Here is a 19,873-nt window from a genome sequence, read left to right on the forward strand (position 1 = left end):
GGACTGGTGGCTTCCAGCACCCCCCCCTTCCCTTCCCACCGGCTGAAAAGGGAATCTGTGCTGGTATCTCTTCAAAATAATCTTTACTTTCTTATCCTGCATCTGTGCAAGAGAGTGGATAAAATGATCTTTGAGGTCCCTTACAACCCTCTGGCTCTCAGATTTAGCTGATTTGCACTGAACTGCTCAAACTCTATTCCACAAGGTTAATACACCTCAACCCATCTACCAGAGATGCTTACATGGCAGAGATTTTGCTTTTTGGAGCAGGAAGATCTGAGTTCTATCTACACTGCTTACACATGGCCCCGTTATGCCCCATTATGCAGGGTACAGCTATGCCTTGAAGTCTTATACAGTAACAGATTTGTGCATTTGATATATAATTTTCAAAGCAAAGAGCCAAACACCACAAGAAAAAAATTGTCACTGATGACTAGAAGAGCTACACCAAAATGTGAACGACAAAGATTTGGGTTTGACACAAGAGTAGCAAAAATACATTGGCTTTATGCTGTCTACTAAGTGAGCCTGCTGTTTTATAAATCTATAGACTGGATCCCAAATGGCTGTCATAATCATATTTGAAAATACAATGCAGAGCAGAAGTGAGATGAATGAAAAAGCAGTCAGTATTGACATCCAGTTTACCTCTCAGCATAAAACTAAGCTGACTAGTCAAGTGGTGAATAATTCATTTATACATGGATTATAAACTTGGTATTCCAGACTGCAAAAGAAAACTTGTATTTTCCACAGCTTTTCTGAAGAAATAATATAAATATGTTTTAAAAATTGCACTATTGTGAATTTTGGGTGGCCGTGGATTTGTGACAATACTAGCGAGCAGCATTAAGAGGTGTGACAGTGAATACTGGGAGAATAATTTCGCTCAGGGAGCGCTACTGAACTGACTTGGAAGCAGTGTCAAAGACAGAGATTAGTAAATTAACTTTAAAATGGTCTGTGAGCATTTTTCACACACACTCCTTTTTTTCTCTCGCAGCCAACACAGCTGCTATTGAATCATTTTCTCAGTCTGGGAACAGCTGCTTTTTGCTGAGTTCAGAGCTCTTGCTGCAATTCTAACCGGCTCATGCTTCCTGTATGAGAGACAGGGGTCTTCAGTACTTGCAGATACTGACAGTGAAAAGTATTTGTATAAATAATATTTTTAAATTCCTCTTTGTCTTCACTTCAGAGCAGTAACTTATGATCAGCACTAATTTAACTAAACGAATCACGGATAGACACCAATTGCTGAAAGGATTTTATTTGCTATTGTAGACATGGCTCAAGTCTGTCATTGTGTTCCTGAAGGACCTGATTCTAGAAAGTATTTAAGCAACCTTCCTGATTTAGGATGTTTCTCTGAATCTGGGCCACCATTTTTTTTATTGATATTTAAACATCACCCACTCTAATGTAAGCCTTCTGCAATACTGTAAAATAAATACACTTCAAAAGTTATCTGTCTTCTCAGTAACTCTATTTCTCTATTATATTAATTTTAATAAATTTATCTACTAGGGTAAATGGAATTTTTGTGGATTAATCCCCATAGTTTTGATATGTCTATGTTGATGTATTATTTATTATTCACTGTAAATTCTGGAAGATATCTGAGAATGCTTTCCTTAAGCTGCCCACGGTCTCACGTGCCCCGTTCCACGGCACCTCTTAAAACCTAATTTCATGTTAAGCAAGTGTTTTCATTCTAACAAAGGTAGAATATGAGCATTTGCTACTGGAAAAGTTACTACATGGTCTTGTTTTTTTTAAACGGGAGTTGTAATAACAGTTAGACAGAAATAGCCATGTTAGTTTGAAGCCAGGTAGAAGTTATGGTAGAGATGCACCTTGTAGACTGAATCAGAAATGTATAAGCTTTCTTGAGCTTTTAGGGCTACAATTCTCCCGGTAATGGTTAATGGTCACTTGTTCTGCATTTGCTGCATCTCCAAATAGATGTGTGTTATTGCCTTGCCATTATCCAATTACGTGGACAGTCTTGGTTTTAACTGCATGACTTTCTTCTGAAAAAATAATTATTTTCCTTATACATATTGCAAATTTGAGCAAAACTGAGTTAAGTTCATAACACTTCAGCATGTGTAGCAAAGAGGAATTTTTCCTATCATTTCATTCATTCTACAATTTCCTTCATTTCTGAAGGGATGGGGTTTTTATTTTATCTTTTGTTTGGTTGGATTTTTTTCAGGGGGGGATGAGGGTGGGACTAGCTGATCACTTAGATTCTCAGTCTCTGTGAGCATGTCCACACAAGACAGTAAATGCACAGAAGACTAATTCTACTGCGCATTAGCACTTCACAGCAAAAACCATGCTAATGCGCAGTAGAATTAGTCCACGATGCATTAGCGGCACTAAAACAGCATGCACCGGTGCTACTAAATCTAATACGCCATAATCATAGCACATTAATGCACATGTAGATGTGCCCTGTTTCTTATTTCAGTAACAGTAAAACCAAGCCGTGACTGCCCCTATCATCTCTCTCAGCACTGCTCAGATCATTCCCTAGATCTTCTTTCATCATATACATACGCTTCTCCAACTTCCCTTAAATCCAAGCGCAGTATGTTACTTCAGGGAGTCGATAAGCCGCATTCAACAATTGCCGTACTGGATCAACACTTGGTAGCACGGTGGGTGCTACAGGCAAATACTCCTGAAGCCTTTTACAGCAGGCATGTCAAAAACTTTCCTTTTTTGCAACACTTGAAGGAATCAACAAGAAGATAGCTGGAACCAGCCAGACAACAAATTTTCCTCCTAGTTACTCCCTTTTTAATTGAACTTGGGAATATGGAAACATAGGACTGGAAGACCGCGCCTCAGCCATGAGCTTCACCTTCAGGATCTTGTCTTCTTTGTATCTGCCTTATCTAGACGGAGTTGCTCACTGCAGGATGTCTATGCTGCGCCTTTTGCACAACACTAAACATACGGTTGTAGTCAGAATAGTCAGAAGTTTCTAATAATGTAGCTCTAAAAGCCTGTATTTCTCCAACAGGCCTACAGGCAATTGTGCGCACAAGGCTGTGTGTTTTATTTTGTTTGCAAAGTGCTGTACATGCCTGTGTTATTCTCTGGTTTTGAGCAAGCATGTGCAGAAGTGCACGTGTAAAGCAGGCACATAGCTGCATATGGGTCTGATGTATGTATGAAAGCAGTCTTTCAAAACTTTGTCAGACAAGTATAGCAAAAAAACTGTAACTTAAAGAACTGACAGAATATGAAGTACAATGAATTTTAGATATGGCTACAGGAGTGAACATTGCATGAATTACTTATTTGGTTTTCTTAGATGTATCTTTAGATTTTCTTCTTCCATTAATACAATTTGACTAAAACTGAGTGATACTGTGAAGACAGCACCATCTAATGGTACTTCTGGACCATGAAAGGTTTTTCCTCAATGGTATTCCTAGCAATAATGAACAAGCCCCTGGTTCTCTGATGTAAGCTGCACGTTGGACAGTGGAGGAAGTTCCCCAATTAAATCCATTGGAAAGAAATTCTACACAACATTTATATTTTTTTTCTTTAACTGAAAAGAAACAAAACCTCTACACAGCAAACACATTAATTTATAAACATGCAAACTTCTTTGGTTGCTTCCTATTTACATTTTCACTTGATTATATTATTCAGAGAAAAGAGAGGAATTCTGTATCCTAACACTTTATAAATATTTACTTTTCGCTATATAAGTCATCTACCATTATGCTATTAGAGTTACAGTTCTAGCCTGCCTATGTTCATTTCTTAAGTGTATAGGTGGGAAATTGGAGTATTTAAAAACATAAATGTATATACCAGGGGCATCTACACGTGCGCTTTACTGTGGAGCTGATTAATTAGCTTTGCAGTAAAGCATCACCATCTACACATATGCCAGTATTAAGGCGCAATAAATTAACTAACTCTGCTGCAAGACAGTACTGTTGGGGATGGTACTATCTTATGGCAGAGTACCTAACTCTGCCATAACGTCCGTGTAGATGGTGAGAGAGGTTGGCTGGGTCATGAGGGTGCAAAAGTGGGGGGTCCGCCTGCCGCCTAACCCCGTACTTTAGCACCCTTGTGCCCTAGCCAGCCCCTCCACCACCCGACTTCGCCACCCAGAGCCTGAGGCTGACCCCCCAGGCACTCTGCCAACCTGAGGCTGCTCCACCCCAGCTCAAACTGCTGCGGTCCCAGGCACACATGCAGATACTGCACCTAGGAGCAGCTGACTCCAGAGCAAACTGTGCCAGAGTTTATAATGTCACCTTAATGGCATGTGTAGATGCACCCACCAATAGTTATGACCCAAGTGTTTTCCACTTAGGACTATTCTCAGGTTCCAGCAAGCTACAAGAATGTTGCTTCATTATATCTCTACATGATAGATGATAGGACACATATATAGAAACCACATCTCCTTTGCTTAATTTATGAAGTCTAGTATCTTGCCTCTAAGTAGTCAACACCTAGGAAGTGTGGCACTGATTCCCTGTGTTTTTTTCATTTTGCATACTCTTTTATGCATGTTCAAAGGGACTGTAAACTACTATTGTAAATGGTAGTACAAAGAGACTGCATAGTACCTGGCACAGTAGTAAGGTTCAGATCCTATCTCCTCTACTAATACTTGAAGGTAAAAAAGCCTACAGCACACCTAAATGCACATCTCGCCCTTGTCACCACTGGTACAGACGGCTTCTTGTCAGCAGAGAAAAAACAATTCTGGGGTGCTAGGAAAGCAGGGTTCTGTTAGCTGGCCTGCAATGGGGGTGCATGCTCTGTACTGTGCAGAGTCAGATGTGGTAGGAGCTCCTTCTGTGGCCATGTACAGGGTGTATTTAGGATCAAATATAAAACATTAATCCCAAATAGTTTTAAGATGGAGGTTAAATAGTTTATGATCAAGATTATGCCATTTGGTTGCCTATAATGGCAGGAGACTGGACTTGACCCAGAAAATCCCGTCAAGTCTTATGTTCGCTTGCTGGAGTAAAAGCAGGTCAGAAGATGGACAAATTGGGGGCTGGACGATGCTCCAATGCGTTCCTACCCACAAAAATGATGTGGTATGGCCATGAGGGCTACACAGGTACTAGGCTACAGCACGTTTCACAGAAGGGCTGGAGGCTGGGGTGGCACGGGTGCTAAAGGTGCATGGCTGACAGCCCAAAAAGTAGCACGTTTGAGGTCACAGCAGTAGCACTCATGGCACTGCCTGTGGGATTTCAATGAAATCTGCAAATTCTGCTAAACACCTTGTCACAAGGACGGACAGGAAATGTAACGGTCAACAGTTGCTTCAGTTTTGTAGGAACGATTCTTTCCCCTCGCTCTCCTTTCCCCACCCTCCTCCCAGCATTCAGCTAAAATAATCATCTTGTGACTCAGAGACTAGATTTGGCCCTAACCAAATGTACTGTGTAGTACATAATAAAGATGACATGGCTTTTCAACACTTACAGACAACCTTCGCATACTTCAAAGCATGTGGTTTGATGATACTGCATTCATGTTATCTTATTAGCTGCAATTTATATTCCCTCTTTAATCCTTCTAAAGACTAGAACTTTCTAAAGTCTGCTGACAGTGTTTGGCCGTGACCTCTTGCAATACCAGATTCTAGAGGTAGACTATACACTGCATGAAAAAGCTTTTTCTAAATATGCCGGCCTTTGATTTCCTGTAATCTCTGATTTTAAGATCATGAAACGGCATAAAACAACACAATTATCTTCTCTCATGCTACCCTCTGAAATTTCAATACCCCTTTCTTCTAAAATAAAGACTCTTTTATTTTATTCTCTGATCCCCTATGAACATAGCAGGTAGTATTTAAATTGCAGTAGTTAAACTAAAAAGCCCTGATCAATCCAGCTGCTTTTAGAAGGAAAAAGTAGAATGTATTTGAAAATATATATATTATTCTTGAGTACTGAAGGAAAAAATAACAAACAACGAACCCTTTGCCTAAAAATCCCCAGATCACAATTTTTATGAGTATCAATTAGTATCAACTGCTGCCTCTCTGTGGTTATGTTCTTTATAGTGCTAGTGGGTGCACCCACACGTGCGTTTTAATGCATATTTAGCCCATTTTAACGTGCATTAAAGTATCACCAAAAACTGTGCTCTTTAGTTAATGCGCATTACAATAAGTTAATGTGCATTAAATCATCACAAAAAACTGGGGGCTCCTGTACACAAGTATGGAGGCTGCTCCGCCATGCTGGATTCCAGCATCTTGGAGCAGACACAGTCAGTCGAGGCTGCTGGAGTGTGGCAATTCCTGTGCTCTAGCAGCCTGCTGCGTCTCGTGTATCAGTGTCCTCACACTTCAAAATGGTGGCGGGGGTGCTTGAACTAAAGCTCATTCCCTAAACTAAAGCATTAATTAAAGCGTGTGGACACACTCAGTATTCTGTATTGGTTTGTACTAAATACTTCAACATTCATGTGTATTTATTTCAATAATTACCCAACAAATGAAGCTGCCATTCAAGTCAAAGGTAGGAACATAGAGCTGGAAGGGTCCTCCTGGGTCATCAAGTCCAGTTCCCTGTTACTGCCAGGAAACCAATTTCTACCCCTTTTCATCAATCGGTCAAGTTCTTTTATAAACTTGTTTGCTTTTTTGGCCCAGTGTAAGGCTGTTCCAGAACTTCACTCACCTGATAGTTAGAAACCTTTTTCTACCTTCCAACTTAAATTTATTCTATGCATGGCTAGTTTATACCATTTGTTCTTGTGCAAACCCCATCCTTTAGTTCTTCCCCTTCCCTTGTGCTAACAGTCTTGATGCATGTATAAATAGCAATCGTATACCCTCTCAACCTTCACTTTGCTAGATTAAACAATTCAAGCTCATTTAAGATAGGATCTTCATTCCCTTGATTGTCTTATGGAGGAAAGCTACACAAGCTGAACCGTTTTGCTCCTTTGCACACCAGTTATCCCTTTTTCATCTATGGCTTTTCAGTGCAGGAAAGGACAATTTGTGCAGTTATATTGCTGTGTATCATGTCTGCTCAGTTTTTATTACATTTTTAAGCCTCTTAATGCACACTAAATTATACATCTGTCATATCCCTAGCAGCCCCTCTCTGTACCTTTTCAAGTCTGAATTAATCTTTCTTGAACAAAGGTGATTAGCATTATGAACAACATTCCAGATGAGGAGTCTGTACAATATCATTAATCGTTTCACATTTCTGCTGGAAATACCTTGCGCAATGCATCAAAAGACAGTATTTATCTCTTTCATAACACTGGCAGCTCATAGTCATCTTTTGATCAACTAATACACCCGAGTTTTTCTCTGTTATCATTTCACCTTATGAACTCCCAGCAGAAAACCTTGTTATTTCTTCATTGTATAACCTTGTACTTTGTACTATTAAATTTCCTCCATTTCTATTATTCCAGTCAGTCCTCAAGGTCATCCAGGTTTTCCTTTACAATAATCTAATCCTCCTCTGTGTTAACAACATTTCCCAATTTTGTGAAACACTTTTTTTTGCTAATTAATTAATGAAAATAGTAAATTAGATTAATCTCAAAACTATTCCTTGAGGAATGTTTCTCCCTCAACAACACTACCATCTTCCCTTTAACAAATTCCTTACCCACCTTATAAATCTTGTAGCAATCCCCAACACCTCAAGCTAATGGAATCATTTCCCATGAATCAATTTCACAGTTATAAAATGTTTCCTTCCAACATGTTCAAAATTTGGAGATACTAGGGAACAGTGCTATTGTGAACAACAATAAGAAACAGAAACTGAGACATCTATTTTATATAAATATTTTATTAAATGTACCAAACAAGATTCTTTATCAAAACAAATCAAAACTTTCTTTTATATGAGATGACTGAAATTCTTAAAATAGCATTTCTAGAATGCCTCTTATACTGTGAAGTATCAGCTTGGAATTGGTATGAATTAACAAAAATACCAGAAAACACCAATAGTTGCTCTCGACCAGCGGTTTTCAAACTTTTTGAGCTGAGCGCCCCTTAGAGTTACAATTTTGTTTGCGCTTCCCCCCTCCCGCCCTCCTCACCCCAGAGGAGCAGCACAGCTAGGCACAGGGCACTCCTCATCCTAGCAGCCGCCACGGCTCGGCTTGGCAGGGCAGGCTCCACCCACCATGGCTCCAGCACCTCCTGCCTTGGCTCCGCTGTGGCTCTAGGCTGCACACCCACCACACCAGGCTCCCAGAGACATAGCAGCCCACTGGTAGAGCCTGCCTGGGGCTCCCTGCCCCGGCATTGCCCCCACGAATGGCTGCAGTGGCACTGGCTCCTTGCAAACTTGTTGCCCATGCCCCCTTGCACTGCACCCCACAACATTCCTTCACACCCTGCTAGGAGGGCGGCCCCCGTTTGAAAACCACTGCTCTACACTAATGATGATATAACAGTGCAAAATACAGGTCCCATAAGGAATCTAAATTTGGATTCAGAGTGTGGCCCTTCTGCTCTCAGTCAAGATATGCTCAGAGTGTCATGGAAGCAGCATGCTTAACCCTTATGAAATTAAAAGTTTTTGTCTATCTTCTGGATAATATTCAAATGTGTAGACTGGCTCTGGAGAAAAATAATCCAGTCTCAGAAAAAGGAGTCAGTGCAAAGCTGGATGTTTTTTGGAAATCATATTGGAAAGGAAATAAAAAACACAAGAAAAATAAAATAATAACATAAATAGCTACACGGGTATAACTAACAAAGTTCTGGCTTCTTTGATTCATTGGCTATCTATACAGATGTTTAATACTCTGACAAAATAGATGAATGACCTTACGGAGAAAAAGATTTATATAGCAGATCCATGAAAAGGAGGAACATCGCCAAGTCCTCACATTGGTACTTCCAAGAAATGCAGAACTGTCTCTGTCTGCAGAGCTCAGATACGCAAAAGTATTATACTATTAAAAATAAAAAAGAATTTAAAAAATCATTTTTACCGTATCTTGAACTTTTTTGATGGCCGCATGGGTGAAGAACAAAAGACAAATTAAGAACCCCAATTTGAAAACTAGTTTCTTGCATTTCCATTGTTAGAAGGTTTACGAATATCACTAAGTAACTTTCTTACATTTCAACAATATTCTGCCATTCCTACAGTAATAATTAACTACAGATTATGAAATGGTTCATTTTACTTTAGAATATTCAAGCTGGAGCTCTTTTGTAAAATGTTTCATCGCAAGGCATCATAAAATATTCCACAAGTAAAATGTTTTCCTAAACAAGGATTTCTTTTATATTTAAACCTGACTCCTTGTGAGGTCACATTAAAGACTTCCCATTAGCTGTCAGAGATAAGACTTTAAAGCATTTGCTCCTTAAACTGGCCGCTAAATGGTCAATGAATCACAAACTATTAAACATGGTAGCAGTTATACTTACATCCTACAGAGGGCACTTGTACTGAATCCACTGAGCAATATTCTACAATGGGAAATGTCCAGTGCTTACATTTAAAAAGAGATCGTTAGGATAAACATTACATGCTTAAAAAAAACACATATCTATGCTGCTAATAACACTTTCTCTCAGAGGAAATGAGAACATGTAAATAAGTATTTAATTTTTATCATTTTATCATGTTTATCATTTTGTTTGAGAACTATCTCTGTAACTTTGTGTATTGGAGCAGTGAAACTAGCTGGTTTTACATTTTGCTTTTCACATATCAGCACTATTATGAAGTTGGGCTCATAACCCTGTAATGTGATATCCAAATCTTTATTTCTTAAAGTTTAATTTTAAAAAAGCATGTCTATAGGCAATAATGATTTATAAATACATTTTTAAAACATTCTAAATTTTCAGTCTAAATAAACTGATAGGACTTTTGCCTTTTTAAGAAACTCCTTACATTTCCAACTACTGAATTCATTTTTATTTTTTATGAACATTGTGCAAATATTTCTGCAAAATAAGTAAAGAAAAACTTTACTGATGACCCCACTGTTGTGTGGGGAATTATAAAAATGACACTTCTGGGGAGGATCAAAACCCCAGAAAATCTCCACGTATGGACATAAGTTTGAATGCAGTACATTGCTATCACAGAGTCTCTCAAAAGCACATGAAGTATTTGTCTCATGTTTAAACACTCTAGAAAGAGCATAGGACAGTATGCAATATCTGAATTTTATACTATTGTTTCAGTGCACCCATTGCCACCACCAGAAATCGCTCCAGAGAAAAATGACTTCCAGTGCAAAAAGGAAATGTTTCAGTTTATGTTTCTATAGATTCCACATGAAATATCATAATTATCTACTATGAAAGAGTTAATTTCTCTTGCACATTGCTTCAACTAAGTCAGAACATAAGGCCTGCTCATTTTACAGGGTATCCACAAACCAGTGAACAAGAGAATGATCATCATATTTCAATCCTATGCAAGTCTATGTCTCAGAAGAGTATACCAAAATTTACTAAACTTTAGATTCTTACTTCCTGTTAGCAAATTTCACATTGATGGAGTCTCCAGGAGTCAAAAGTCCATGGGTTTTAGCACGAACTGGTTTTGTTTTGGAAGAAATTTTGATCTCAAAATTTTGAAGCAACTGGAAAGAGACATATGGTGATATTAGAAGTATTATAAAGCAACAAGATTATAATTCTCCACAGAAAACCAGCAACAGCCCTTTAAGTTTGTGAGAAAACATGTATGGTGTCAACTCTAATAGACTCAAGTAACATGGTTCCCCTGAAGGGAAAAATGTAACGCTGTCCCAGAATGAAGAATATGGTTGGCAATTTTGTTTCTGTAGTGCAAACAAATTTTCTACAATTAGAATAGAACTTGTCTTTTCGATCCATCAAGTTCCTCAGAGGTCAGCCCAAAAGTGTGCAATTAACTCCCACAGGAACTCAGATTATAAGCCTCACCAACTTCTATTCTAAAGGCAAGGTGTCTAAACACCAAAATCCAATTATCTGTCTGGACAAAAGATGAGAAAACAAACATGAGGCAGATTGCTTAACACCATTACTGGAAGGCACTCAGAAAAAATCAGTGATGCGCATAGAAGAAACTAATTAGAACAGAATAGGATAAACAGGCTGCCATTCAGTCAAGGGGAGTCTGCTAACGTTAAATAATTATTCTTATGACACCTCCACTGAACCAGCAGGAGACTGAATACAAAGATAAGACAGCAAATGTTCTGAAGTGGTACAGAGTAAGTATATACGATTACTGAGCACATTTGAGGGGACCAGCTGTGAATACAAATTATGGCATCACAGAAATATATGGATGAAAAGGATGTTTAAAGGCCATGTTGTCCATTCTCCTGCCCTAAGACAGGATCAAGTATACCTAAGCCATTGTTACCAATGTTTCTTTAACCTGTGAGTAAAAATCATCAAACTTCTCTGCGTAGTCTGCTCAAATGGTTTACAACAGCTGCATTCTTCTTATATACCCATCAGTAGACATACTGAGCTTGGTTGCAATCCACTGTAGAGCAACCTCTCATATACTGGAAGATTTTGTATTTCTCCTTCAGACTTCTTCTTGTTAGGCTGAAGGATCCAATTCCTTCAGAAGTCATGTTTTGTAAACTTCCTACCATTCTTTCTGTTCTCCTCTATATCCTCTCTGTTTCTTCTCTACTCTGCACTCAAGTGCAGATCCTAAACCTGAACATAACATTTTGGGTGAGAACTCACTCCTACTGAGTGAAGAGAGGAATATTACCGCCTGTTAATACATCCCAGAATGACATTTGCCTTTTTTTACATCAGCATTACATTATGTCCTCATATTTCATTTGTGTTGCACCGTAATCTTTAAATCATTTTCTGCATTACTTGCTGCATTAACTGATCAAACTGATCTGAATATTTATGTGCATTTTGGAGATGAGCAACAACATAGGGATTGATGGGAAAGCCTTCTCTAAATCATGCAAAAATACGAAAAACCCAGAAAATATATAAAATAGAAAAGAAAGACAAAAATAAATGAGGACAGGGAGAACAGGAAAGGTGGAGAAAATAACATTTGAATTGAATGTTTGAAATTATGGTCCACTTCAGACTAAGGATTACAATCCTATTTCACTTTCTGGTAAGTGCCTACTTGTTCTTAGTTCAAACATGTTTTATACAAAATCTTACAAATAAGTAAACGCTCTACTGTAGGGGTGGCCAACCTGCGGCATGAGTGCCATAACTGACTCAGGAAGCCTCTGTGTGTAGCAACCAGTAGACTAGGGAGGGGACAGACAGCACAGTGCCAGACAAGGCAGGAAGCAGAAAGCAGAGCAGCAGATCAGGCATGCAAAGGGGGTCAGAGTGGCACTTGGGAGATTTTGGGGTTCATTTGTAGCACGCCTGCCAAAAGGATTGGCCCTCACTGCCCTGTGTGCCAAGGGAGTCTTTTATTTAAAGGCTGCAATTCATTCATTAAAATTCTGCTATACTGATAATTTAATTTCCTTGATCTTATACTGGATTGTGCCATATCAAAAATACCTTCTGTAACATGCTTAATTCAAAACAGATCATTCTGTGCTCATCAAGAGTCCTGTGACAGGATAATGCTTTAGATATAAAAAAGGGATGTCCAGAGGTGATTTGCATAGCAAGCACGTACTGATATATAATCTTGTAATCTTGTCACAAATTTCTAACCTGAATCAGTACAAGGTGAATTTCCAGTTCTGCAATTCTTTTTCCTATACAACTGCGAATGCCATAACCAAATGGGATGGAACCAAAGTTGTCTACTCTGTCCATATGGTCTTTCCTCAGCCAGCGCTCAGGTTGGAACTCATTTGCCATTGGGAAATTCTCTTCATCGTAAGATGTAGCATAATGACAAAGTGCCAGCTGGGTCTGAGAAAATATTTGATTTTATGTTTAGTCAGTTTCAGGACATGTACAAACAATTCATTTATAATTTCTGTAACATGAAATATAATTAGAATATTATATAAATATTAAGAGATTTGAAAAATTAGATCCACTTCTCAGAGTTAAACTGGGTTAATTTCAAAACCTTTTAGACTCGATTAGTTTCTCATGACCTTATATTAAAAAAAAAACAAACCCAATCTTTCCACGCTTGTTGTCTCCTGTGTTAAACAAACAGCGCATGCTACACAATCAAAAGAAAAGGGAAATTGCATTTATGAAAATCAGACAACCCAGACTAGAGTCTCAGCTACAGTTATATAAATTTACTTATACATAAGTGTACTTGAGAGCGGAATATGGTCATAGGGGATGGCGAAGAAGGATATGACATGAAAAAGAACATATTAGAATTTATAATGAAGAGTTACAAAGAACAAAAGCACGTGTATTTAGGGTTGTTGGTTGTAGCCATGTTGGTCTAAGGTCATAGGCAGACAAGGTTCTTTGGGTAGATGTGATATCTTTTATTAGGCCAACTAAATAATTGGAAAAGTAGTTCTTTACAAGCTTTTAGGCACAAACATTCTTCTTCAGGGATAGGGAGAGCCTGCTGGTGTACAACTCGCAAACCATTAGAGTTATGACATACCATCCTTCCCTAGACCTATGTGGAAAATCCTCAAACAATTGCATCCCAGAAGAAAACCCAATTCTTAAACAGATCTTTCCAGAATCACCCAACCTAGCCTTTAAACAAGCACCAAACCTCACCAGCCTCATCCCCAGAAGCAAACTTCCTCATTCCCAGAAGCACACCAAATGGATCTAGGCCATGCCGGGACAAGAAATGTAAAACCTGCCAACACATCTCTACTACCCCCACAGTAACTGCACCCCACAACAGAACCATCACCGTTCCTGCATCTTACACCTGCACCTCCAGAAATGTACTATATCTCATCCAGTGCACTGAATGCCATGATGCAAAATATGTAGGAAAAACCAAACAACAACTGCGCACCAGAATGAATGCACACCGGAAATCTATTGAAGACAAAAATACCCAGTTACCTAAGGGTGCACACTTCTCACAGGACCACCACTCTCTCTCCAATCTCTCAGTTTTAATCCTCAAAGGGAATTTACAAAACACCTTTCGTAGACGAGTCTACAAACTTCACTTCAGAAATCTACTGAATGCAAAAAAACATGGACTAAAATACAGATGTTGGATTTATGGCACATTACAACCTGCCTGACATCCCATAACCCCAGGTAACCTGTCTGCAGTTTACCAGCTACATTTTATCACTAGTTCAACATTCCCCCTTATCCCCCCACCTACCTGTCTCACACCTATTGTCTCATTCCCTCTGATACTCACTGCCACACATTTACATTTTCACAGACCTGCATTTTGCATACTGGCTTCAATTCCACCCAGGAGAACACACAAACACCAACAGATTCTCCTTGTGCCTGAAGAAGGGTGTTTGTGCCCAAAACCTTTCAAAGAACTTTTTCCCAACTATTTAATTGGTCTAATAAAAGATATCACATCTACCCAAAGAAACCATATGTATGTATTTAAGAGCAGACTTTGCCATAAGGATTGATACAATGCTCAGTTGCATCACTCTGAACAATTATGATTTATTCTGTAAATATATATTACAAAATAACCCATGGTTTCAAATAGAAGAGTTATGAGCCAAAACTACCCCAGCAGGATTTGTATTTACATGGTTCACATACCTTATTCTGTTTCTCCAAAATCTAAACTTTTTTTAAGTTACTATGCTAGTGGATATGAAAAAAAACTTTCCAAACCTGAACCGGCTTATAGGATCATAGGAAAGTGTGGCTGGCTCACGAAGACATCTAGTCCAGAATCTGCTCAGACAGGAACAACCCTAACTAAATCATCCCAAGGCTCTCTCCAATCTGCTGTTGAAAATTCCCAGGGATGGAGTGTTCACTACTTTTCTAAGTAGCCCATTCCAATGCTTGACCACCCTCAACATCAGAAAGTTCCTCCTCATTTCAAACCTAAATGTCTTCTGCTGCAGTTGAGGCCATTGCTCCAATCCTGTCCCCTATGGTTACAAGAAAAGCCCATCTCGATCCTGTCCATAATTGCCCCTGAGGTATTTGAAGACTGTTATTAAATCCCCCCCTTAGTCTTCTCTTTTCTAGACGATGTAACCCTAGTTCTTTCAACCTTTCCTCCTAAGTCTTGCTTCCCAGGCCTCCATTTTGTGCTGCTCTCCACTGGACTCTATCTAATCTGTCCACATCCTTTCTAAAGGGCAATGCCCAAAACTGGGCACAATACTCCAGAGGCCTCACCAGTGCTGAACAGAGTGGAAGAATCACTTCCCGCGATTCGCAATTAACACTCCAAGCCAGTCATTCATCTGTCTATATATTTGCATGCAATTATTCTATCCCAAATGCAGAATAGAATAATGGGCCAAGGGGCCCCAGCAGCCACACACCTCACCACTGAATGGCCAAGAGGGCTGACCATCACGTGGCCCCACCCCTCACTGCTGATTGGTGGAAAAAGGTGGGGATCCACAATGGACAGCCCTCTCTGTCAATCAACAGCAAGGAGTTGGGGGGGAGGGGGCAGCTGCTACCTTTCACAGATTTCATAGGTATTAGGGCTGGAAGGAACCTCAGAAGATCAAGTCCAGCCCCCTGCCCTAGGAGCAAGAAGTCAGCTGGGGTCATAGGATCCCAGCAAGATAAACATCCAAATGTCTCTTGAAGGTGTTGAAAGTAGGTGCTTGAACCACCTCCAGCGGCAGTCAATTCCAAACCTTGGGGGCTCGGACAGTAAAGAAGTTCTTCCTTATGTCCATCCTGAAATGCTCATGGAGGAGTTTGGGACTGTTCGACCTTGTCAGACAGACGTTCCCCCAGAACCTGGTGAGCACCCCTGATAAACTTAGATCACCCTGGGATTTGCTTGAGAAGCATCTATGCATGCAAGTCAGCATTTTGCTAGCTTTACTAGCTGCAGCATCAGGTTGATGACTCATGCTCATCTTGTGGTCATTCATGACCCCCGAGTCCCTTTAGTTCGTAGTGCTAGCCAGCGTAGCACTGCCGAGCCTATAAGCATGCTGCAGGTTTTTCTTCCCAAGGTGGAGAACCTTGCATTTTTCAGTGTTAAACACCATCAGGCTCTCGTCCGTCCATTTCCCGAGCCTGTTAAGGTCAGCCTGGATCGGCCTCCCATGGACACTTTATCCCTAAGTTTGGTGTCATCAGCAAACTTGACCAGTCCGCTTCTGATACCAATGTCCACATCATTAATGAAGATGTTGAATAGTGTAGGCTCAAGGACAGAGCCTTGAGGGACCCCACTGGCCACAGTGCACCACGACGATTGACTTCCATCAACCACCACCCTCTGGGTCCAACCACAGAGCCAATTCGGCAGCCAACGGATCGCGGTGAGGCCGAGGCCGAAGTTAGACAGTTTTGCTAAAAGATGATCATGGGATAACCAGATCAAAGGCTTTCTTAAAGGACTTCTGTACTGCTGACTGACTTGCCAGCTTTACAGCAGATGGTGAAGGTGATCAGGTCATGGTCACTGTCACCCAGCTTCCCTTCGATCGTTAGGTCACCGATTAGGTTGTTCCCCATTGCCAGTACCAGGTTGAGCAGTACTTTACCTCTCACCAGCCTGTAGACTTCTTGCATCAGATAGAGCTCATCCATGCACGAGAGAAAGCTTAGCGACCATTTGGATTTGGCTGAGCACTCTTCCCAGGAGATGACTGGTTAGTTGAAGTCTCCCATGACAACCGTGCACCAGGAGCATGCGGCCTCAGCCAATTCCCTAGCAAACTCCTGGTCAAGCTCTCGATCCTGGGTAGGAGGTCTGTAGTAGACTCCCACCATTGTGACCCCTGTGCCATGTTCCCCACGGATTTTAACCCAGAGGGTCTCCTGTCGTCCACCCTGGGTGCCAATGTCGGCTTCCAGGGACATGTAGCTTTCCTTGACATAGAGAGCTACACCCCTGCCCCTTTTGTCCACTCAATCTCTCCTGTACAGGGTATAGCTGTCTATACCCAGGGACAAGTCATGGGTGGAGTCCCACCAGGTCTCCGTTATCCCTATGACATCGTAATTATTTGTGTTAAGCAGGAGGACAAGTTCCTCCTGTTTATTCCCCAAGCTCCTGGCATTTGTGTGCCAGCACTCAAGTGTCCCTTGGAGGGCCCTTGCCTTCTTCAACGCTCATTCCAGGGCTGGGGCAGGGGTGGGCTCCCTTAAATGCCTTGGCCTGCTGGCTTTGCAAGGGTTGTTCAGCAGGCCAGCAGTGGCGGTAGTCCCCCCATCCCCCAGTGGGCTTAGTTTAAAGCCCGGTGGAGCAGGTCAGCCAGTCTGGCTGAGAAGAGCCTCCTCCCCAATGGAGAGAGGTGGAGGCCATACCTTCCCAGCAGCTCACTGCCTCTCTCACCAAAGAGCGGACTGTGGTCATGTAAGCCAAAGCCTTCACGATGACACCAGCGCTGCAGTCTTTGGTTTACTACCCGATCCTCCTCTCCCTCCTCAGTCTGTAGACCGAAACTGGGAGGATTGAGGAAAACACCACCTGCACCCCCAACCCCTTAAGCCCCACTCCCAAATCCCTGTAGCGCTTCATGACCCAGCTGGGATTGCTCCAAGCCATGTCATTTGTGCCTACATGGATAAGGAGCATAGGGTAGTGGTCAGTGGGCCGGGGAGCTTAGGGATCTCCTCCGCAATGTTTCAGATTCAGGCTCCCAGGAAGCAGCAGACTTCCAGGGCTAAGGGGTCGGGGCAGCAGATTGCCCCCTCAGTCCCCCTCAGGATGGAGTCTCCCATGACAAACACTTTGCATTTTGTCTTAGGGACGGCGGGGGTGGTAGCTAAGCTGAGCCTGTGTTGCCGGCGGGCGCTGGCAGCTTAGCAGGCTCTGCTGGGGCTGCAAGAGGTTCATACCTGTTGCAAAGCTCCAGCGGGGCGGGTGCCTTGGTGTGGCGGGCCTTGGGGCCCTTGACCACCTTGGTCCAATCCCCTGGCTGGACAGAATGGGAGGTGTCCTCCCTTATCCTGGAAGGTGACCATGGTCTGCCCTCTACCTCCAGGGGGAGAAGGACCTGGCAGTAGGAGTCTATCTCCCACTCACCATCCCTGATGGCACGCAATCTCTGGACTGTGACCTGGAGCTCCTCCAGCTGGCATGCCAGAGACCCCAAAAGGGAGCATTTGCTGTTGCACTTTATGCCTGCAGCTCTCCCACTCCGCCTGGCAGACTGCAAGGCCAATTTGCAGTGGCCCAGAGGATTGTTGTCATTCCATTTTTAGTAAGTTTTTTTTTTACCTGGCAATTCTATGCCAAAATTGTGGGCATTGCTGTTTTCACAGGCTTTCACAAAAAATGCAGAATTGCAAACAGGATAAATCCCTACCCTCAAGACTTGGAATTGCCTCCAGAGCAGTTACATAAGAAGAGAAGAGAACAGACAAAAGCAAGTGAAATACAAGAGTAGCAAAAGAGAATGGGGAAGGACAGAAAACAAAGTTTAGAAACAATGACATTTACCAAGATGATCACGTTTTCGAAATACAGAATGCAGCAGGTAGATACTTAAATAAACAATGTTATAGAATCTGAAGATCCATTTCTTATTTATATTAAGACTCCTGTATATTTCTCTGCTATTATAAAAGGACTTTACTGTGGAGCAAATTAAATTTACATCCATTTTGAAGATCACTTTACTCTGTCACAACAAAGAGAAAGAATGTTATTCTCTATGAGACTGACAGTATAAATTTAGTATCTACCTAAAGATGCAGTCTATCTTTGATCTTTGTATACATCTCCAAACGGCACCAGTGAAACCACTGAACGTTCCATTGTTAATTGAGGGCAACTGGAACGCCTAGATGTAAGTCTCATGATATGGGCCACAATTAAAAAAGAAATTAATCTCTCTCCATAGAATGAATTAGATACCCATATTAGTCCAGTTGTAAAAATAACTGAAATGTATGTTACTGTTCTGAAACCTAACCTAATTTAGGTCACACCCCAAGGTTGGGAACCACTGTGTTAGGAAAACCTTTCCATTTATTCAAGTAGAGAGAGAGATAATCTGTGATAAAATCCACTTTTTTCACACAACTAGTAAACCTTTACAAAGCTCAAACTAAGATGGTATCATAAGAAGTCATGGAAGTGTGCATGTTTTAAATGAAGACTTCAATACATAAAGAAAATATAAAATTCTATCCTTCCCCCTCCTTAAGACAACTGTACAACTCACCCCTTTAGGTATCAAGTATCCTCCAACAATGAGGTCTTCTTGAGTCACCCTACCATTGCCTGGTAATACTGGGAATAACCTACAGACAATTGTTAAATGAGACACTCAGCATTAATTACTAACAAAAGGAAAGCTAAATCCTATTTAGATTCCAAGGTAACATATAATCATCATGAAATGGACTGTGGCCAATACAGGTTCCAAGGGTTCTTATGATATGTCCACACCACCTCCATGGTGTACCGGAGAACAGCACCATTAAGCACACCTCTCCACCTTACTCTCTCTCCATCACACCAAAATCATCTCAAATGAGCTGATATAATCACCTTAGTGCAGGACTTGATGCTTGCCCAACACTGGCGCGCTGTCTCCCATATGCTTATAGAGGGGCACTTAAGTGCATGTCAAAGGCAGCTACATTACCTCATTTTCAGGATTTGGTGTGCAGAAAGCTAGTCAGTGGATAGGGAGTTCTTCATGCATGGAGGTAGTATAAGCATGGGGCTCCCTGGTTTGTCAAGTGGTCCAAATATAAGACTAAGAACTAAAAACTCCTCACTTTTATTTCTGGCTCTGCCAATGACTGGGATTTTTTTTTTAAATCCACACCTGAAAAATAGGAATAATAAGT

The 19,873-nt window shown here is 41.1% G+C and overlaps 1 protein-coding gene across 4 annotated transcripts in view; it reads right to left on the reverse strand.

The window, feature by feature from the left end:
* Positions 1-7,821: 7,821 nt before the first annotated feature.
* The window catches only part of LOC102574953 (cytochrome P450 27C1), a 38,097-nt gene continuing 26,045 nt past the window's right edge, over positions 7,822-19,873 (reverse strand). For all 4 annotated transcript variants that reach the window (XM_059727502.1, XM_006258887.3, XM_019480616.2 and 1 more), the window contains exons 7-9: positions 19,240-19,318; positions 12,695-12,898; positions 7,822-10,617 (exon numbers count right to left, since the gene is read on the reverse strand). In XM_059727502.1, the coding sequence (XP_059583485.1) occupies positions 10,501-10,617; positions 12,695-12,898; positions 19,240-19,318 (400 nt within the window). In that variant the 3' untranslated portion in view covers positions 7,822-10,500. The remainder of the gene's footprint in view (positions 10,618-12,694; positions 12,899-19,239; positions 19,319-19,873) is intronic.

This window comes from Alligator mississippiensis, chromosome 4, assembly GCF_030867095.1.
Source record: "Alligator mississippiensis isolate rAllMis1 chromosome 4, rAllMis1, whole genome shotgun sequence".
Lineage (NCBI taxonomy): Eukaryota > Metazoa > Chordata > Crocodylia > Alligatoridae > Alligator > Alligator mississippiensis.